The sequence below is a fragment of the Nerophis ophidion genome, linkage group LG04, assembly GCF_033978795.1.
Source record: "Nerophis ophidion isolate RoL-2023_Sa linkage group LG04, RoL_Noph_v1.0, whole genome shotgun sequence".
NCBI classification, from domain to species: Eukaryota; Metazoa; Chordata; class Actinopteri; order Syngnathiformes; family Syngnathidae; genus Nerophis; species Nerophis ophidion.
In genome coordinates this window covers 64758299-64778097 of record NC_084614.1, presented here as the reverse complement: position 1 = coordinate 64778097, position 19799 = coordinate 64758299, and the positions used below count along the sequence as shown (strand labels likewise).

Below are 19799 nucleotides of genomic sequence, written 5' to 3'. Positions count from 1 at the left end.
TTAGCACTTAGCAAGAATGCGACATGATGTGTGTCACCCAGCGTCGAAAACATGTAGCTCATCCTCCGTATATTCACCTTTTAAAAATATAAGGTTATGGATTGATATTTGTCCCATAGTTGTCTCTCATGAAGTCTGCAGTGTTTATTAGTGATGTTGTTGTTGAAGGAAAAGTGAACGTTGTGATGCGTTAGTGAAATTCATGCACTGAAATATGCTTAAAATCATCAAAATATGATCAAAAAAAAAAAAAAGATTTAAATAAGTTAATATTACATCTGCTGTTACTACATTACCTATATTCTTGCAATGTGGATATGAAACAATGATGAAGGATGTTAGATGACTTTTGCAAACTTTTTTTTACTAGTTAGAATGCGTTAACAAAAAGGTCTGTTCTTGTCTTACAGGATTGTGAATGATAGGGGAAATTCAAAAATATAGTGCAGTTACTCTCTAATCCCCATTAAGTTAAGGAAAAAAAAGTTTGAAAAATGCTGAGTTTTAGCAACAGTGAGAAACAGGCTTTGTCTCTCCCTTTCTTGATGGTATTGTTCATACAGAAAAAAGCCCCTCCAAATAGGCCAATCTTTTAAAGGTCATGTGATCTTTGGGTACTTCCCACAAAAGCAAAAACACCGCCTTGTCATCTTCTACCCCAGTGTTTTTCAACCATTTTTTTTCATTGAAAAAATCTGGACGCACACCACAAGAAGAAATCATTAAAAAACAAAACTCAGTTGGCGATACTGACAATAAAAAGTCGTTCTCGCAATTGTTGGATATGACCATAAACCAGGCCTGGGCAATTATTTTGACTTGGGACCCCATTAGGGGAAAAGAAATGTGTCTGGGGGTCCGTACATCTATTTTTAGGAACACTAATACAAAACCTCACAATAATGTCTGATTGAATGCTAAAAACGTTACGACAGACCACCTTAAAAAACATGATGGAATTTTACATTTTTCTATGAATGATAAAACACTGAATAATGACAATATACAAATGTCACAACTCCTTTCGATCGCCATTTTACAATCAAATGAAAAGCAACAAAAATGCAACAAACAGTGAAATATGAACACAAAGGATACAAAATAAACCCACCCATAATCTGATGTATCTGATACATCACTAAGCTTTAGAACTGTGTTGTGAAAATCTCCTTCCGCGTCTGTGGAAACGCTCCCCACCCACACTGTTTGGTGCCTCGTCTGAGCTGCTTTGACTTACATTACCATAGTAACTAGTTAGGTGACCATAATAACTAATTAGATGACCATAGTAACTGTGACAGCTTTCCAGCCGTCATCGTGCAGGTTGCATGGACCATCGATACAAGACTCATTGTAGCAGGTTTGACCCTCGTTTATTATTTCAATATACATACTTGTGTCCCAGTCGGTCGCGCCGATTTCCAGTGTGAACTCCTTTTCTGCTCGTCTCGGCGCGCCTTTCGGTCATCCTCTCAGGCTCATCTTCCTGCCACGATCGCTCCTCCTTCTCCCCTTTTAAACTGCAGGAGAAGATGCAGGGATTGAGAACAGGTGTGTGGTTTACGCACCTGACTCTGATGGCTGCAGCGTCGCTCCAAGCATGCCCCGCCTCTCTGCTCCGCTGCATACTCCGCCTCCTGGCCGCCATCTTGGGTAGGACCGCTACCCCGCTGTCAGCCCGTCGGCTCCGCCTCTCCACAGTAACTAATTATATTACAATAGTAACTGGTATATCATCAATAAGCGCAGATTCCAACCATTGAAATACGTTGTATACTTCAAGACTTACGGTCATTAGAAAACATCACTGCACATCATAATGGCAGCTGCACTGTCCATCTTAAAGATATAAAAAAAATATTTTGGTATGTCCGGCGGGCCAGATTGAAAATCTTAACGGGCCGCATGTGGCCCCCAGGCCGTAATTTGCCGAGGTCTGCTTTAAACCATAACCAACCATGCATCTCTATAGCTCTTGTCTCAAAGTAGGTGTACTGTCAGACCTGTCACATCACGCCGTGACTTATTTGGATTTTTTTGCTCTTTTCCTGTGCAATGTTTTAGTTCTTGTCTTGCGCTCCTATTTTGGTGTTTTTTACAATTTTGGGGTATTTTCTTGTAGCAGTTTCATGTCTTCCTTTGATTGTTTTCGCAATTGAGACTATTTAAAGTTGCGTGGACGCTTTCCTTCTTTGTGGGTACATTGTTGATTGTCATGTCATGTATCTGCTCCGCACGCTGTAAGTCTTTGCTGTCGTCCAGCATTATGTTTTTGTTTACTTTGCAGCCAGTTCAGTTTTAGTTTCGTTTTGCAAAGCCTAGCCTAAGCTGTAATGCCTTTTCTTAGCGGCCCTCGCCTTTTGTTTATTTTTGGTTTAAGCATAAGATACCTTATTACCCGCACACTGCCTCCCGCTGTCGTCTGCATATTGTGATCACGACAAGACGTGTTCTCGACATCTACAAAGCAATAATCTATCTGCTGCCACCTACTGAGTGCTTGTATTGTACTCTTGACAGTACAGACACTCAACAATGGCACATTATTTACAGATTATAATTTCTTGTGTGCAAAAAATATTTTTAAGTGAAGTGTGAATTATTATATTTATATAGCGCTTTTCTCAAGTGACTCAAAGCGCTTTACATAGTGACACCCAATATCTAAGTTACATTTAAACCAGTGTGGGTGGCACTGGGAGCAGGTGGGTAAAGTGTCTTGCCCAAAGACACAACGGCAGTAACTAGGATGGCACAAGCGGGAATCGAACCTGCAACCCTCAAGTTGCTGACACGGTCACTCTACCAACCGAGCTATGCCGCCCCAACCCAATTAGGCAAAATTACATAATCTCCCATGGCACACCAGACTGTGTGTATTTCACGACACACTAACCGCGGCACAGTGGTTGAAAAACACTCTTATACCCCACATTCAGTCATAGAATTGCGACATGGGGAAATAAGCATTTAAAAGTATGTTTTTTAAGTTCCGTGCGAAAGGCGCCTCGGATCCCCCGGACGGTTTTTCCAGGCAGTCTCTACATTGTCCTAGGTGCCATGCAAACAGAACAGATGATTGTAGTCATACTGTGAAAGGGGTTTTGTCCTTCCCTTGTTTCATATCAAATGTTGTTTTTACAAGCAGGAAAAATAGCTGGGTCGGCTTTGTTCCTCCTTTTTTTTTATTAGTCCCATTTATACTCGGGAGGTGTGTCCCAATATAATATTAGCAAAAATAACAAGTGCCGGCTTGCGTGTAAAATATCTGATATAAGTGTTTTGTTTACTTGTGCACAGCTGGACAGCCACTTTATAGCTAACTGTCATCCAATAAGCACTTTTCTTGTCTTTTATCCAAGTAATTTATAAAAAATGTAAAAAGGTCTACTAGGAGCTAGCAGCTACACAACAGCTAAGCAGAAAATAGCACACAAGCTGGACATATGTAACAAGCGTAAAAAAGCACTGAGTATCAAATAATTATAGCTGCATATTACTCAAGTCTCCGATGCAGAAGCGTAATAGAAAGCATCCAGTAACAAACGTGTCCGCAATATTCTGCATCATGAGCTTTCCTTATTGAATTATTGTGACCACTAGGTCCATCCATCCATCCATCTTCTTCCGCTTATCCGAGGTCGGGTCGCGGGGGCATTAGCCTAAGCAGGGAAGCCCAGACTTCCCTCTCCCCAGCCACTTTGTCTAGCTCTTCCCGGGGGATCCCGAGGCGCTCCCAGGCCAGCCGGGAGACATAGTCTTCCCAACGTGTCCTGGGTCTTCCCCGTGGCCTCCTACCGGTTGGACGTTCCCTAAACCCCTCCCTCGGGAGGCGTTCGGGTGGCATCCTGACCAGATGCCCGAACCCCCTCATCTGGCTCCTCTCGATGTGGAGGAGCAATGGCTTTACTTTGAGTTCCTCCCGGATGGCAGAGCTTCTCACCCAACCTTTAAGGGAGAGCCCCGCCACCCGGCGGAGGAAACTCATTTCGGCCGCTTGTACCTGTGATATTGTCCTTTCGGTCATAACCATAGGTGAGGATGGAAACGTAGATCGACCGTTAAATTGAGAGCGTTTCCTTCCGGCTCAGCTCCTTCTTCACCACAACGGATCGGTACAACGTCCACATTACTGAAGACGCCGCACCGATCCGCCTGTCGATCTCACGATCCGCTCTTCCCTCACTCATGAACAAGACTCCTAGGTACTTGAACTCCTCCACTTGGGGCAGGGTCTCCTCCCCAACCCGGAGATGGCACTCCACCCTTTTCCGGGAGAGAACCATTGCCTCGGATTTGGAGGTGCTGATTCTCATTCCGGTCGCTTCACACTCAGCTGCGAACCGATCCAGTGAGAACTGAAGATCCCGGCCAGATGAAGCCATCCGGACTACATCATCTGCAAAAAGCAGAGACCTAATCCTGCGCCCACCAAACCAGAACCCCTCAATTTCAGACTGCGCCTAGAAATTCTGTTCATAAAAGTTATGAACAGAATCGGTGACAAAGGACAGCCTTGGCGGAGTCCAACCCTCACTGGAAATGTGTTCGACTTACTGCCGGCAATCCGGACCAAGCTCTGACACTGATCGTACAGGGAGCGGACCGCCACAATAAGACAGTCTGATACCCCATACTCTCTGAGCACTCCCCACAGGACTTCCTGAGGGACACGGTCGAATGCCTTCTCCAAGTCCACAAAGCACATGTAGACTGGTTGGGCAAACTCCCATGCACCCTCAAGAACCCTGCCGAGAGTATAGAGCCGGTCCACAGTTCCACGACCAGGATGAAAACCACACTGTTCCTCCTGAATCCGAGGTTCGACTGACCACTAGGTGTCACCATAAAATGTGCTACTCCTCCACTTCAACTTAAAGACAGCATAAGTCCATTCAGAGTAATGCTGCTGGAAAGAAACTCTGCTTTCTAAAAGCTGACTCGTACTATTTGCAAGTGAGTGCTGCGCTCCATTTTCCCTCGATTGCATCGACTGAACTACAATCAATTCCAACAGCGTTGATGCGGGGGATAATTGTAATGGCGACGGCGGCTAAATCGGGAGGCGCTCCTGCTTGGAGTCTGCTTCCTCAGTTCCAAACTGGGGAGAAAAATCAAAGCTGTAAAATGGGCAAAATGGCTCATGACTCCCTGAGATTGAAGCGGACGTGACTCTCAAAATGAAGTCGCTTGGCGCGCCGGGTCGCCCCTGCGGGGTGGGGTGTAAATGTGCGAGCGAGTCGAAAGTATTGAGAGGTGGACGTCCTGTGGAGGAAAATAAAAATCAAGCGAGCGCTGCGTGGGAGAAGCTGGCTGACTTGTTTGGAGGGCAATTAAGAGCGAAGACTGGAGATTCAGCAACAGGGTAGTTTAATGATGATGAGGAGGAGGAGGAGGAGGAGGTGTTTTAAAAAATAAAACAGGATTATATTTCCCTTTCTCCACTTTCTGATTAATCTTAGGCAATGTAAACCATTTATTTAGGCCAGTACCTGTGATGATAATGCAATTACGCCACCTGCCAGTTGTTAATAATAGTCACCACCTTGCTTAATAGAAATAAGTTAGAAAGTTAAAGTACCAATGATTGTCACACACACACTAGGTGTGGTGAAATTATTCTCTGGAATTGACCTATCACACTTGATCACCCCGGGGAGGTGAGGGGAGCAGTGAGCAGCAGCGGTGGCCGCGCCCGGGGCTCGTTTTTGGTGATTTAACCCCCAATACCAACCCTTGATGCTGAGTGGAGGTAATGGGTCTTTATATATAGTCTTTAGTATGACTCGGCCGGGGTTTGAACTCACAACCTACCGATCTCAGGGCGGACACTCTAACCCAGGGGTAGGGAACCTATGGCTCTAGAGCCAGATGTGGCTCTTTTGATGGATGCATCTGGCTCTCAGATTAATTTTAGCTGACATTGCTTAACACGATAAGAAATTAATATTTTCACTGGTAATCGGAGTTAAAAATAATGTTCAAAATACAAAACATTGTCCTGCATTTTAATCCATCCATTCGTTTTCTAACGCATCTGTTCAAGAAGGCACATTAATGGTAAGAAGTATTCTATTTATTATTGTTTAGCTTCAGAATAAAAATTTTATTACAATGAATATGAGAATTATTGTACTCAAAAAATGTTGACGTTACTTAAAAATGCACGCATTTAGTTGTATTCAGTGTTGAAAAAATAATATAAGGCTCTCATGGAAATACATTTTAAAAAATTTGGCTTTCATGGCTTGGCCCTAGTGTGTGAATGTGAGTGTGAATGTTGTCTGTCTATCTGTGTTGGCCCTGCGATGAGGTGGCGACTTGTCCAGGGTGTACCCTGCCTTCCGCCCGATTGTAGCTGAGATAGGCGCCAGCGCCCCCCGCGACCCCGAAAGGGAATAAGCGGTAGAAAATGGATGGATGGATGGGCTCTCTCAGCCAAAAAGGTTCCCGACCCCTGTTCTAACCTTTAGGCCACTGAGTAGCTACATAACCAAAAGTGATTAAAATAAGCCACACAAGTAAAAGCCTCCAGTACGATATGTTGCTCACATACAAGTCGGGAAATCAATGCAGTCACACCTCTTGCCAGTTATCAGCGATAACCACCCCCTCACATGTTAACCACAAACAAAAACACCCTTAGAACGCCCACTCGCTGTATGTCACCCATGCAGAGGTAAAACATACACAATTGATGTCGAGCACTCCTCCCGCCAGTTATTAAAATGTAATTTCTCTCGTGCCTATTGGTCCTCCCACCAGTTATTAATGGCCACTGTGTGTAGTAGAAAAATAAAAACACCAGCGATTAATTCTAGAAAGTCAAACCCGCCATTTGTGTGCTCATCACCACATGTCCAGCGTAATGTACATCTCATATGATTAATGTGAAGAGACCCCACCCTGCCGGTTATTAATTATAATCGGCATTTATAGGGGAAAAAAAAAATCAGAAAGACTCAAAATAATCTGCAGACTCGAAATGATTTACAAAGTCAAAAAGCCTGCGGTATGTCACTCACGCACAGACAGATGCTTGTGTACAATTTACGGAACATATACTGTATTCAATGCCGATCGATCATTCCGCCAGTTATTGATGTGAACAGCCACCTTGCATATTTTGAATACATAGAAATGGTAAAAGTAAGCCGCAAAGTCATAGCTCAGGACTTTTATTACGTACACGCTCCAACTGGTGTCATATAATCAATGTGAACACTCCTACCACCAGTTATTAATGATAATCGTCACTCGGAGAAGAAAAAAATCAGAGAGACTCGAAATAATCCGCAAAGTCAAATAGCCCATGGCATGTCACTCACACAAAAGCACACGCTTACCTACCATTTACATTAAATTTTTAATGCCACCGATCATCCCGCTAGTTATGATGTTAACAGCTAACTAGCATATTTTAAATACATAAAAATAAGAAACGCAAGCCACAAAGTCTAAGCTGACAATATATTACTCACACATAGACGCTCAAATCGGTGTCATATAAATAATTTGAACACTCCTACCACCAGTTTCTAATGATCATCGCCACTTATAGAAAGAAAAATCTGAAATACTAGAATTAATTCACAAAGTCAAATATAGCCCCTGGTATATCACTCTTGCAGGGGCACTTGCTTACATACAATTTACATAACATATACTTAATGCCGATCGATCACACCGCCAGTTATTGATAACAGCCACCTTGCATATTTTAAATACACAGAATTGATAAAAATAAGCCACAAAATCAAAGCCTGGGATATAATATTCACACGTACACGCTCTTTTTGGTGTCATCTAATAAATGTGAATACTCCTCCCAATAGTTATTAATGATGACCGCCACCTTGCCTAACAGAAATTGGCCGAATTAATGTACCTTGCCCACGTACATGTACAGGCACATAGCCACTCACAACATACTCTACGTGTCTTATAATTAATGCAGATCACTTCTCCCACCTGTCATTAATGATAACTGCCACCTTGCATAGTATAAATACATATACATTAAGAAAATTAGGCTACAAAATCAAATCTCATTATATAATACATATGCATGTTCAATTTGGTGTGACATATACAGTTAATGCAGTGAACTCTCCTCCACCAGTTATTAATAATAACCACCTCTTTGCGTAATTTTAATACATCAAAATTATTAAAAAGAATAGTCAAAGGCCACTCCTTCTGCCAGTTACTAATAATAATTACAATGTTTAATACAAAAACCTGAAACACTTTTTTGAATTTCCCCTAGGGATCAATAAAGTACTTTCTATTCTATTCTATTCTATTTTTAAAAAATCCACAATGTCAGAAATATGTCACTCATGCGATTAAATCTCTGCTTGATCTCTAATTGAACAAATAAACGTCGCGCTTGAAAATAGAGATTCTTTACAACAGCAAAGCACATCTGTCGTATCCTGTCATATAGGATCTTTGATTTTTTTTGCAGGAGATCTTTAAAAACAGCATGGTACTTTTGTCTTAAAGAAGAGGATCTTTGACTAGCTGTTTTGAAGTAAATGCTTAACAGAAGCCCACTCCTGTCAAATGTAGGATCTTTGACTTTTTGCAGTCAAACTTTAAAAACAGCAATTTGGAACTTTGACTTTTTACAGTCAGACTTTACAAAACAGCAGCGCACCCCTGTCAAATGTAGGATCTTTAACATGTTGCAGTAAGACTTTAAAAAACAGTAATGTAGGATCATTGACTTTTGGCAGTCAAACTTAAAAAAAACATCAATATAGGATCTTTGACTTTTTACAGTCAGGCTTTACAAAACAGCAGCGCACCCCTGTCAAATGTGGGATCTTTAACTTTTTCCCGATCGACTTAAAAAAACAGCACTATAGGATCTTTGACTTTTTGCAGTCAAACTTAAAAAAACAGCAATATAGGATCTTTGACTTTTTGCAGTCAAACTTAAAAAAACGGCAATATAGGATCTTTGACTTTTTACAGTCAGACTTTAAAAAACAGAAGCGCACTCTTGTCAAATGTAGGATCTTTGAGTTTTTTGCAGTCAGACTTTAAAAAACAGCAATATAGGATCTTTAACTTTTTGCAGTCGAACTTAAAAACAACAGCAATATAGGGCCTTTGACTTTTTGCAGTCAGACTTTAAAAAACAACAGCGCACTGCTGTTAAATGTATGATCTTTGACTTTTTGCAGTCCGGACTTAAAAAAACAGCAATATAGAATATTTGACTTTTTACAGTCAGGCTTTACAAAACAGGAGCACACCCCTGTCAAATGTAGGATATTTAACTTGTTGCAGTCAGACTTAAAAAAACAGCAATATAGGATCTTTGACTTTTTGCAGTCAAACTTGAAAAAAAAAACGGCAATATAGGATCTTTGACTTTTTACAGTCAGACTTTAAAAAACAGCAGCGCACTCCTGTCAAATGTAGGATCTTTGAGTTTTTTGCAGTCAGACTTTAAAAAACAGCTATATAGGATCTTTAACTTTTTACAGTCAAACTTAAAAAAAACAGCAATATAGGATATTTTACTTTTTACTGTCAGACTTTAAAAAACAGCAATATAGGTCATTTGACTTTTTACAGTCAAACTTAAAAAAAACAGCTATATAGGATATTTAACTTTTTACAGTGAAACTTAAAAAAAAACAGCAATATAGGATATTTTACTTTTTACAGTCAGACTTTAAAAAAAAAACAATATAGGGCCTTTCACTTTTTGCAGTCAGGCTTTAAAAAACAACAGCACACTCCTGTTAAATGTATGATCTTTTGTTTTTTGCAGTCCGGACTTAAAAAAACAGCAATATAGGATCTTTAACTTTTTGCGGTCAAACTTAAAAAAAAAAAAAACGGCAATATAGGATATTTGATTTTTTACAGTCAGACTTTAAAAGACAGCAGTGCACTCCTGTCAAATATAGGATTTTTAACTCATGTAATTAATGTGAATGCTCCTCCTACCAGTTATTAGTAATAACCACCACTTTGCATAATGTAAATAACACAAAAGACTTGAAAAATCCACCAAGCCCACCGAAACACAAACACAAAATACAGGTCAAATAATCAACACAGATCACTCCTCCCGCCAATTATTAGTGATAACCACCACCTTTCGGAATAGAAATAAACAGAACGTCAACGTACAGGATGTTGCTCATGCACAATCACGACATGAAGTACTTGAGTCATATAATGAATGAAGATCACTTCTCCTCTCCTAGATCTCTCTGGACGCCCGCAGGATTCGCCTGATGCGCCTGCCTGAGGGCAAGGCCTCATCTGGCAGCTCCTCGTCCTCCGGCACCAGGCAGATGGTCTACGAGGTCTGCGTTTGCCCCAACGGGAGACTTTACCTCTCGCAGGCCGGGACGGGCTCCACCTGCCAAATCAGCGACAGCGTCTGCCTCTAGGACTGAGCCCTCAGCCAATCAGGAACACTCGCAGGTATCCCCGAATCCAGACTGCTTCACTAGAAACACGGAAGCATGAGCTGTCACTCGGACTCCTATTTTTGTTAAATAGAAAAGAAAAAAAAAGATACCTGAGTGGAAAAGCCTCTGGACAGTGTATTTATTACGTCGTATTACGTCGCTTTCTACGTGAAGAACAGTCGTTTTAACTTACATGAGATCACCTGAGACTTTTTTTTTTTTTTTTATATAAATGATCGGAAAGGAGCCTCTTGTCTCCGCACGCATCGGGAAATATCAGCGAGGCTGTTTTGTGTTGATCTCAATGGCTCGATCCAAACTGCCATACTTCTTCATCGTGAACACCACGGCAAGAAACACTGATCCAGTACCAAAAAAAACACTAGCGTGATCACCCGCGGAAACAAGCCCCGCCCACTCCTGTTTTGACCACTCATCCGAACTTTTTCCCTGTTGTAAGGATTGACTACCACGCTAACAGCTGCACACAGGACTCCTGCAATCATCAATGGTTCTCAAACTTTTTTTAAACTTCCCCTTTATATAATTATACATTATCATATTTGCTGTTTTTGGGAACAATTTGCAAAAATGTTTGTCAAAATGTTCCTGGCGTTTAGAGGATAGGTAAGGCCTTAAAACAGCAGGGCCGTTCCTGTCATACACAGGATCATTGCTGTTTTTAAGAACAATTTGCAAAAATGCTCATCAAAGTGTTCCTGGCTGTTATAGAGGGCCTTTGACGAGCAGTATATCCTTAAAAACAGCGGGATCTTTCCCTTATATACAGGATATTTTACTGTGTTCCTGCAGTAGATCCCGAAAAACAGCTGAACTCCCCTGTCATATAATATTTGACCAGCAATATATGCTTAAAACAGCAGAGCACTTCTGTCTTACAAAGGATCTTTGAGGAGCAGTCGGTCCTAAAAAAAACAGCAGGGCCTTCCTGTCATATAACGGATATTTGCTGTTTTTAAAAACAATTTGCAAAAATGCTCGTCAAAGTGTCCCTGGCATTTAGAGGATCTTTGACGAGCAGTAGATCCTTAAAAACAGCAGGGCCTTCCTGTCATAAACAGGATCATTGCTGTTTTGGGGAACAATTTGAAAACATGCTCTGCAAAGTGTTCCTGTCATTTAGAGAATCTTTGACGAGCAGTAGATCCTTAAAAACAGCAGGGCCTTCCTGTCATAAACAGGATATTTGCCGTTTTTGGGAACAATTTGCAAAAATTCTCGTCAATGTGGCATTTAGAGGATCTTTGACGAGCAGTAGCAGCACTATATTCCTGTTATATGCAGGATCTTTTACTTTGTTCCTGCAGTAGATGCCTAAAAACAGCAGAACTCCCTTATTATTTTACATATATATATATATATATATATATATATATATATATATATATAGAAAATGGATGGATATATATATATATATATATATATATATATATATATATATATATATATATATATATATATATATGTATATATATATATATATATGTATACATATATATATATGTATATATATATGTATATATATATATATATATATGTATATATATATATGTATATATATATGTATGTGATATATATATATATATATATATATATATATATATATATATATATATATATATATATATATATATATATATATATATATAATATTTGACCAACAATATATGCTTAAAACAGCAGAGCACTTATGTCTTATAAAGGATCTTTGACGAACAGTGCAGGGCCTTCCTGTCATATAAAGGCTCATTGCTGTTTTTAAGAACAATTGGCAAAAATGCTCGTCAAAGTGTTCCTGGCATTTAGAGGATCTTTGACGAGCAGTAGATCCTTAAAAACAGCAGCGTCTACCTGTTATGTACAAGATGTGTTACTATGTATATGCTTAAAACAGCAGAACACTCCTGTCTTATAAAGGATCTTTGACAAGCGGTCCGTTCTTAAAAACAGCAGGGCCTCTGCCATATAAAGGATAGTTTCCGTTTCTAGGAACAATTTGCAATAATGTCTATCAAAGTGTTCCTGACATTTAGAGGATCTTTGACGAGCAGTAGCTCCTTAAAAACAGCAGGGCCTTCCTGTCATATACAGGATCTTTTACTATTTTTCCCCCTGTAGATCCCTAAAAACGGCATAACTCCCCTGTCATGTAGACAATATTTCACCAGCAATATATGCTTAAAACAGCAGAACACTTTTGACAAGTAGTCGATCCTTAACACATCAGGGCTTTCCTGTCACATGAAGAGTCTTTGCTGTTTTAAGAACCTTGGCAAAAATGTGTGTCAAAGGGTTCCTGGCATATAAAGGATATTTTCTGTTTTTAGGAACAATTTGCAAAAATGTTTGTCAAAGTATTCCTGAAATATAGAGGATCTTTGACAAGCAGTAGATCTTTAAAAACAACAGTTCCTTCCTGTTATACACAGGATCTTTCACTGTGTTTCTGCAGTAGATCCTTAAAAACAGCAGAACTCCCTTATCATATAGATATTATTTCACCAGCAATATATGCTTAAAACAGTAGAACACTCCTGTCTTACAAAGGATCTTTGATGAGCAGTCTGTCCTTAAAAACAGCATGGCCTTCCTGTCATATACAGGATCTTTGCTGTTTTTAATAACAATTAGCTAAAATGCTTGTCAAAGTGTTCCTGACATTCAGGGGATATTTGACGAGCAGTATATATTTAAAAACAGTGGGTCCTTCCTGTTGTATACATGATCTTTTGCTATGTTCTTGCAGGAGATCCCTAAAAACAACAGAACTCCCGTGTCATATGGAAAATATTTGACCAGCTATACATGCTAAAAACAGCAGAACACACCTGTCTTATAGAGGATCTTTGATGAGCAGTCGGTCCTTAAAATGGTTCAAATATAACTTAGATATCTGGTTTCACTATGTAAAGCGCTTTGAGTAACTTGAGAAAAGCGCTATATAAATATAATTCACTTCAATTCACTTTACTTTGCTATTTTAAGAACAGTTAGCAAAAATGCTTGTCAAAGGGTTCCTGGCTTATAGAGGATCTTTGACAATCAGTAGATCAATAAAAACGGCAGAGTCTTCCTGTCATATATATATAAGATATATGGCTAGCATTAGATCCTTAAACAGAAGAAAATTCCTTTCTTATAGAGGATCTTTGACTACTGTCTTTGAAAAGATCCCATCATGTAGAGGTCATTTGCTATTTTTAAGAACAATCTTCACAAATGCTTGTCAAAGTGTTTCTTTTTAAAGAGGATCTTTGACTATAAGTAGAACCTAAAAAACAGAACATTACGGTCTTATAGAGAATTTTTTTGCTTTTTTTTTTTTTTTAAATGCATCCCTAAAAGTGTTGTCGTGACAAATATATAATCTTTGACTTTTTATAGTTGATAGCTAGCTAACAACAGCAGAACTCTCTTGCCATATAGATAAAAAGAAAAACTATTGTCTTGTAGAGGATCTTTGCTGTTTTAGAACATTCTGCATAAAAGCTTTGGAGGATCTTTGAACAGCAGAACATTCATGTCTTGTACAGGATGTTTGACAAGTGTTTTTGGAATTGATCCTTAAAAACAGCAGAACTTCACTATTTTTGACTAGCAATGGATTTTTGAAACAATAGAGCACTCCTGTTTTATAGAGGATCTTCGACTTGTCTTTTTGGAATTAAGCCATAAAAACAGCACAGTTCTGCTGTCATGTCGAGGATAGGTGCTGTTTTTAAGAACATTTTTCAAAAACGCTTTTTTCAAAGTCGTGCTGACATATGGAGAATATTTGAACAGCAGAACACTCATGTCTCATAGAGGATGTTTGACTTGTGTTTTTGGAATAGATCCTTAAAAACACTCCCGTCTTGCAGAGGTTTTTATTTGCTGTTTTTAAAACATTTAAAAAATATATTTGTTCCTGATATATAGTGGATATTTAACTAGCATTAGATCATTTAAACCGCAGAACATTGTTGTCGTATAGAGGATCTTTTACAAGGGTTTTTTCCACTCAATACTCAAAAACAGCTGAGCTGTAGAGTCAAATGTATGATCTTTCAACTTTTTACAGTTGCTTCTTTAAACAGCAGAACACTCGTTTTATGTAGATGATCTTTGACAAGGAACTCTGCAGAATGTTCTTCAAAACAGCAAAGTGTTCTTGACATATAGAGGATGTTTGATAGGCTCCAGCACCCCCCGCAACCCCGAAAGGGACAAGCGGTAGAAAATGGATGGGTGGATGAACAGCAGATCACTCGAGTCTTATTAAGGATCTTTGACTAGTGTTTTTGGAGTAGATCTTTCAAGGCAGAAGCTGCGCTCCTGTCTTGTAAAGTTAAAGTCCTAGTGATAGTCTCACACACACTAGGTGTGGTGACATTACTCTCTGCATTTGACCCATCCCCTTGGTCCACCCCCTGGGAGGTGAGGGGAGCAGTGAGCAGCCGCGGTGGTCGTGCTCGGGAATCATTTTGGTGATTTGGGGTAAAGTTAGAGTTAAAGTACCGATGATTGTCACACACACACTAAGTGTGGCGAAATTATTCCCTGCATTTGACCCATCACCCTTGAACACCCCCTGGGAGGTGAGGGGAGCAGTGAGCAGCAGCGGTGGCCGCGCCCAGGAATCATTTTTGGTGATTTAAGCCCCGATTCCAACCCCTTGATGCTGAATGTCAAGCAGGGAGGTGATGGGTCCCATTTTTATAGTCTTCGGTATAACTCAGCCGGGGTAGAAGATATTTGCTGTTTTTAAGAACATTCTGCAAAAATGCTGGTGAAAGGGTTCCTGACATGTAGAGGATCTTTGAACAGCAGAATACTCTTGTCTTATAGAGGATCTTTGACAAGTGTTTTTGGAAATTGCTGTGTAATATTAGATATCCTTGAAACAACAGAAAACTTCTGTTTTATACATGATCTTTGATTAAGGTTTTCGCGGCAGCACTCCACTGTCATATAATGGATCTATGAACAGTTTTTTTTTTTATACTGATGTGACAAAAAAGGATATCCTCAAAAACAGCACGGGGCATCTGTCATGTAGAAGATCTTTGTCTAGCGTTTGTGCATTAGGTCCTTCAAAACAGCAGATTTTTCCTGTCATATAAATGATCTTTGCCAAGCCTTTTTAACAGGCATTTAAAAATAGCAGATTGCTTTTTCGATTAACTTTTTTTTTTTAAAATGCTACCCCTGAAATAGATAAGTACCACTAGATGGTGCTTACATACCAGCAGTGTTACTCGTACCACAGTTTGAGAATCATTGACCCAGGTTGTCCAGCAGGGGGCAGTCCAACTTGTAAACATGGGAGCTAATCTTACCCCATGAAAACAGCTCAAGGAATAGTTTCGACTTAAAATTACTTAAGAGTTTATTAGCCGCATCTCGACAGTGTTTTTTTTTTTTTTTTTCGAATGCGGCTTCAAGTTTCAGATGGCGGCTCCATCGCTCCCGGAAATGTAGGAGCGACAACAAAAAGTGATTGACTTCACTGTGAAACCAGCATCTCTTCTTGCAAATGCTATTGTTTCTTGCAGTGCAACGCCCTTTTTTTTTTTTTTTTTTTTTTTTTTACAAAGAACGGGAGGAAGAACTCCAACTAAACAAAGAGAACCGCGAGAGACGCTCTGTTGAGAAAGGGAAACTGTGCCTGTGCCTTACGTCGACGCACTTGTGGCAAAAAGAAGAAGAAGCACATCACCCGTATCCCCCAAACCCCCGTCCTCCCTTTCCTTTCGGCAGCCACATGACCGCAATTTTTGTTTCTTGCTGGGTGTTTTTTTTTGTGTGTGTGTTTTTTTCCTGTGTGAATGCAAATACCTCTTTGTTTTGACCCAATAAATGTCTACAAAGAACCCCAAATCAGTCCATTAACCTTATGTCCATTCTTATAATGGCCTCCACTCTCATATTTGAACAAATGAACGCTGCACCTGAAAGTAGAGATCCTTAACAACAGCAAAGCACACCTGTCATAGAGGATCTTTGATTTCTTGCAGGGGATCTGTATTAACTGCATGGTACTTTTTTCTTTAAGAAGAGTATCTTTGAGTAGCGGTTTTGAAGTAAATGCTTCAAAACAGCAGTGCACTCCTGCTAAATATAGGATCTTTGAATTTTTGCAGTCAGACTTTAAAAAACATAAATATAGGATCTTTGACTTTTTGCAATCAGACTTTGAAATAACCGCAGCACACTCCTGTCAAATGTAGGATCTTTGACTTTTGACAATCAGACTTTAAAAAACAGCAACGAACTCGTGTCAAATATAGGATCTTTGACTTGTTGCAGTCAGACTTAAAAAAAAACAGCAGTGCACTCCTGTGAAATGTAGGATCTTTGACTTTTGGCAATCAGACTTTAAAAAACAGCAGCGCACTCCTGTCAAAAGTTGGGTATTTGACTTTTGGCAATCCGACTTTAAAAAACAGCAGCGAACTCCTGTTAAATGTAGGATCTTTGACTTTTGGCAATCAGACTTAAAAAAACTGCAGCGCACTCCTGTCAAATATAGGATCTTTGACTTGTTGCAGTCAGACTTTAAAAAAACAGCAGCACACTCCTGTGAAATATAGGATCTTTAACTTATTGCAGTCAGACTTTAAAAAAAAAAACAGCGCACTCCTGTCAAATATAGGATCTTTGACTTATTGCAGTCAGACTTTAAAGAAACAGCAGCAAACTCCTTTCAAATATAGGACCTTTGACTTTTTGTAGTCGGACTTTCAAGTACAGAAGCACACTCCTATGAAATATAGGATCTTTGACTTATTGCAGTCAGACTTTAAAAAAACAACAGGGCACTCCTGTGAAATGTAGGATCTTTGACTTGTTGCAGTCAGACTTTAAAAAACAGCAGCGCACTCCTGTCAAAAGTGGGGTATTTGACTTTTGGCAATCCGACTTTAAAAAACAGCAGCGAACTCCTGTTAAATGTAGGATCTTTGACTTTTGGCAATCAAACTTCAAAAAACTGCAGCGCACTCCTGTCAAACATAGGATCTTTGACTTGTTGCAGTCAGACTTTAAAAAAATAGCAGCTCACTCCTGTGAAATATAGGATCTTTGACTTATTGCAGTCAGACTTTAAAAAAACAAAACAGTGCACTCCTGTCAAATATAGGATCTTTGACTTATTGCAGTCAGACTTTAAAAAACAGCAGCAAACTCCTTTCAAATATAGGACCTTTGACTTTTTGTAGTCAGACTTTAAAAAACAGCAGTACACTCCTGTGAAATAAAGGATCTTTGACTTATTGCAGTCAGACTTTTAAAAACGGCAGCAAACTCCTTTCAAATATAGGACCTTTGACTTTTTGTAGTCAGACTTTAAAAAAACAACAGGGCAGTCCTGTGAAATGTAGGATCTTTGACTTGTTGCCGTCAGACTTTAAAAACAGCAGCACACTCCTGTCAAAGGTGGGATCTTTGACTTTTGGCAATCAGACTTTAAAAAACAGCAGCAAACCCCTGTTAAATATAGGATCTTTGACTTGTTGCAGTCAGGCTTTAAAAAACAGCAGCGCACTCCTTTCAAATGTGGGATCTTTGACTTTTGGCAATCAGACTTTAAAAAACAGCAGCGGACTCTTGTCAAATATAGGATCTTTGACTTTCTGTAGTCGGACTTTAAAAAAACAACAGGGCACTCCTGTGAAATGTAGGATCTTTGACTTGTTGTAGTCAGACTTTAAAAAACAGCAGCACACTCCTGTCAAATGTGGGATCTTTCACTTTTGGCAATCAGACTTTAAAAAACAGCAGCAAACTCCTGTCAAATATAAGATCTTTGACTTTTTGTAGTCAGACTTTGAAAAAACAGCAGAGCACTCCTGTGAAATGTAGGATATTTGACTTGTTGTAGTCAGACTTTAAAAAACAGCAGCACACTCCTGTCAAATGTGGGATCTTTCACTTTTGGCAATCAGACTTTAAAAAACAGCAGCGGACTTCTGTCAAACATAAGAACTTTGACTTTTTGTAGTCAGACTTTAAAAAACAGCAGGGCACTCCTGTGAAATGTAGGATCTTTGAATTGTTGTAGTCAGACTTTAAAAAACAGCAGCACACTCCTGTCAAATGTAGGATATTTTACTTTTTGCAGTTAGACTTTAAAAATCATCTATATAGGATCTTTGACTTTTTGCAGTCAGACTTTAAAAAAACAGCAGCGCACTCCCGTCAAATGTAGGATCTTTGACTTTTTGCTGTCAGACCTTAAAAACCCGCAGCGCACTCCTGTCAAATGTAGGATCGTTGACTTGTATTTTTGCAGTATATCTTCAAAAACAGAAGAACACTTCTGTTATGTATACAGTCTTTGACTAGCATTTTTGCAAAAGATCCTCAAGCGCAGAGCTCCAATGTTTTATGTAGGATCTTTGACTATTGTTTTGTATCGGTCCTCAAAAAACAGCAGAGCACTGCTGACCCTTGACCAGTATTTTTCGAGTAGGTCTTTAAACACAGCAGAACACTCCTGTTGTATATTGGATCTTTGACTCTCGTTTTGTAGTGTGTTTTCAGAGCAGAGCTCTCCTTTTTGACATAAGATCTTTGACTAATATTTTAATAATTTGTCCCCAAAAACAGCCTAGCACACATGTTCTACGTAGGGTTTTTGACTAATGTTATTCAGTAGTTCCTAATAAACAGCAGAACCCTCCTGTCGTATATAAGAGCTTTGATTATGGTGTTTTATGTGGTCCTTAAACAATACAGGGCGGTCCTGTGATATATAGGATCTCCGGCTATCGTTTTTGTGTCGTTGGACCTCAAAAACAGCAGTGTATTCCTGTTATGTATAGGATCTTTGACTTGTGTTTTTTTTTTGTCGGTCCTTGAAAACAATAGTGCACTCCTGGTATAAATAAGATCTTTGATTATTGTTTTTGTAGTTTGTCCCCAAAACAGCATAGCACTCCTGTTAGATTTAAGATATTTGAATATTGTTTTTGTAGTTTGTCCTCAAAAACAGCAGAGCTTTCCTGTTATATATAGGCTCTTTGACTAGTGTTTTTTAGTCGGTCCTTAAACACAGCACAGTGCTGCTATTATATATAGAATATTTGACTCATGTTTTTTAGTTGGCCCTTAAACACAACAGAGCACTCCTGATATATATAGGATCTTTGACTAGTGTTTTTTTTTTAGTCGGTCCTTAAACACAGTAGAGCACTCCTGTTATATATATATAGGATCTTTGACTAATGTTTTTTAGTCGATCCTTAAACAATGCGAAGCGCTCCTGTTGTATATAGGATCGCTGAGTAGTGTTTTTCAGACGGTCCTTAAACACAGCAAAGTGCTCCTGTTATATATACATAGGACCTTTGACTA

At 39.4% G+C, this 19799-nt stretch overlaps 1 protein-coding gene across 2 annotated transcripts in view; it reads left to right on the top strand.

Annotated features, from left to right (window-relative positions):
- sgcd (sarcoglycan, delta (dystrophin-associated glycoprotein)) overlaps positions 1-19799 on the top strand; it is a 295898-nt gene that overhangs the window by 245927 nt on the left and 30172 nt on the right. The window contains exons 8-9 of one of the 2 annotated variants that reach the window (XM_061898814.1): positions 10233-10455; positions 16040-16322. In XM_061898814.1, the coding sequence (XP_061754798.1) occupies positions 10233-10421 (189 nt within the window). In that variant the 3' untranslated portion in view covers positions 10422-10455; positions 16040-16322. Of the gene's footprint in view, positions 1-10232; positions 10456-16039; positions 16323-19799 lie in introns of those variants that run through there. The other variant, XM_061898815.1, reaches the window with a different exon arrangement.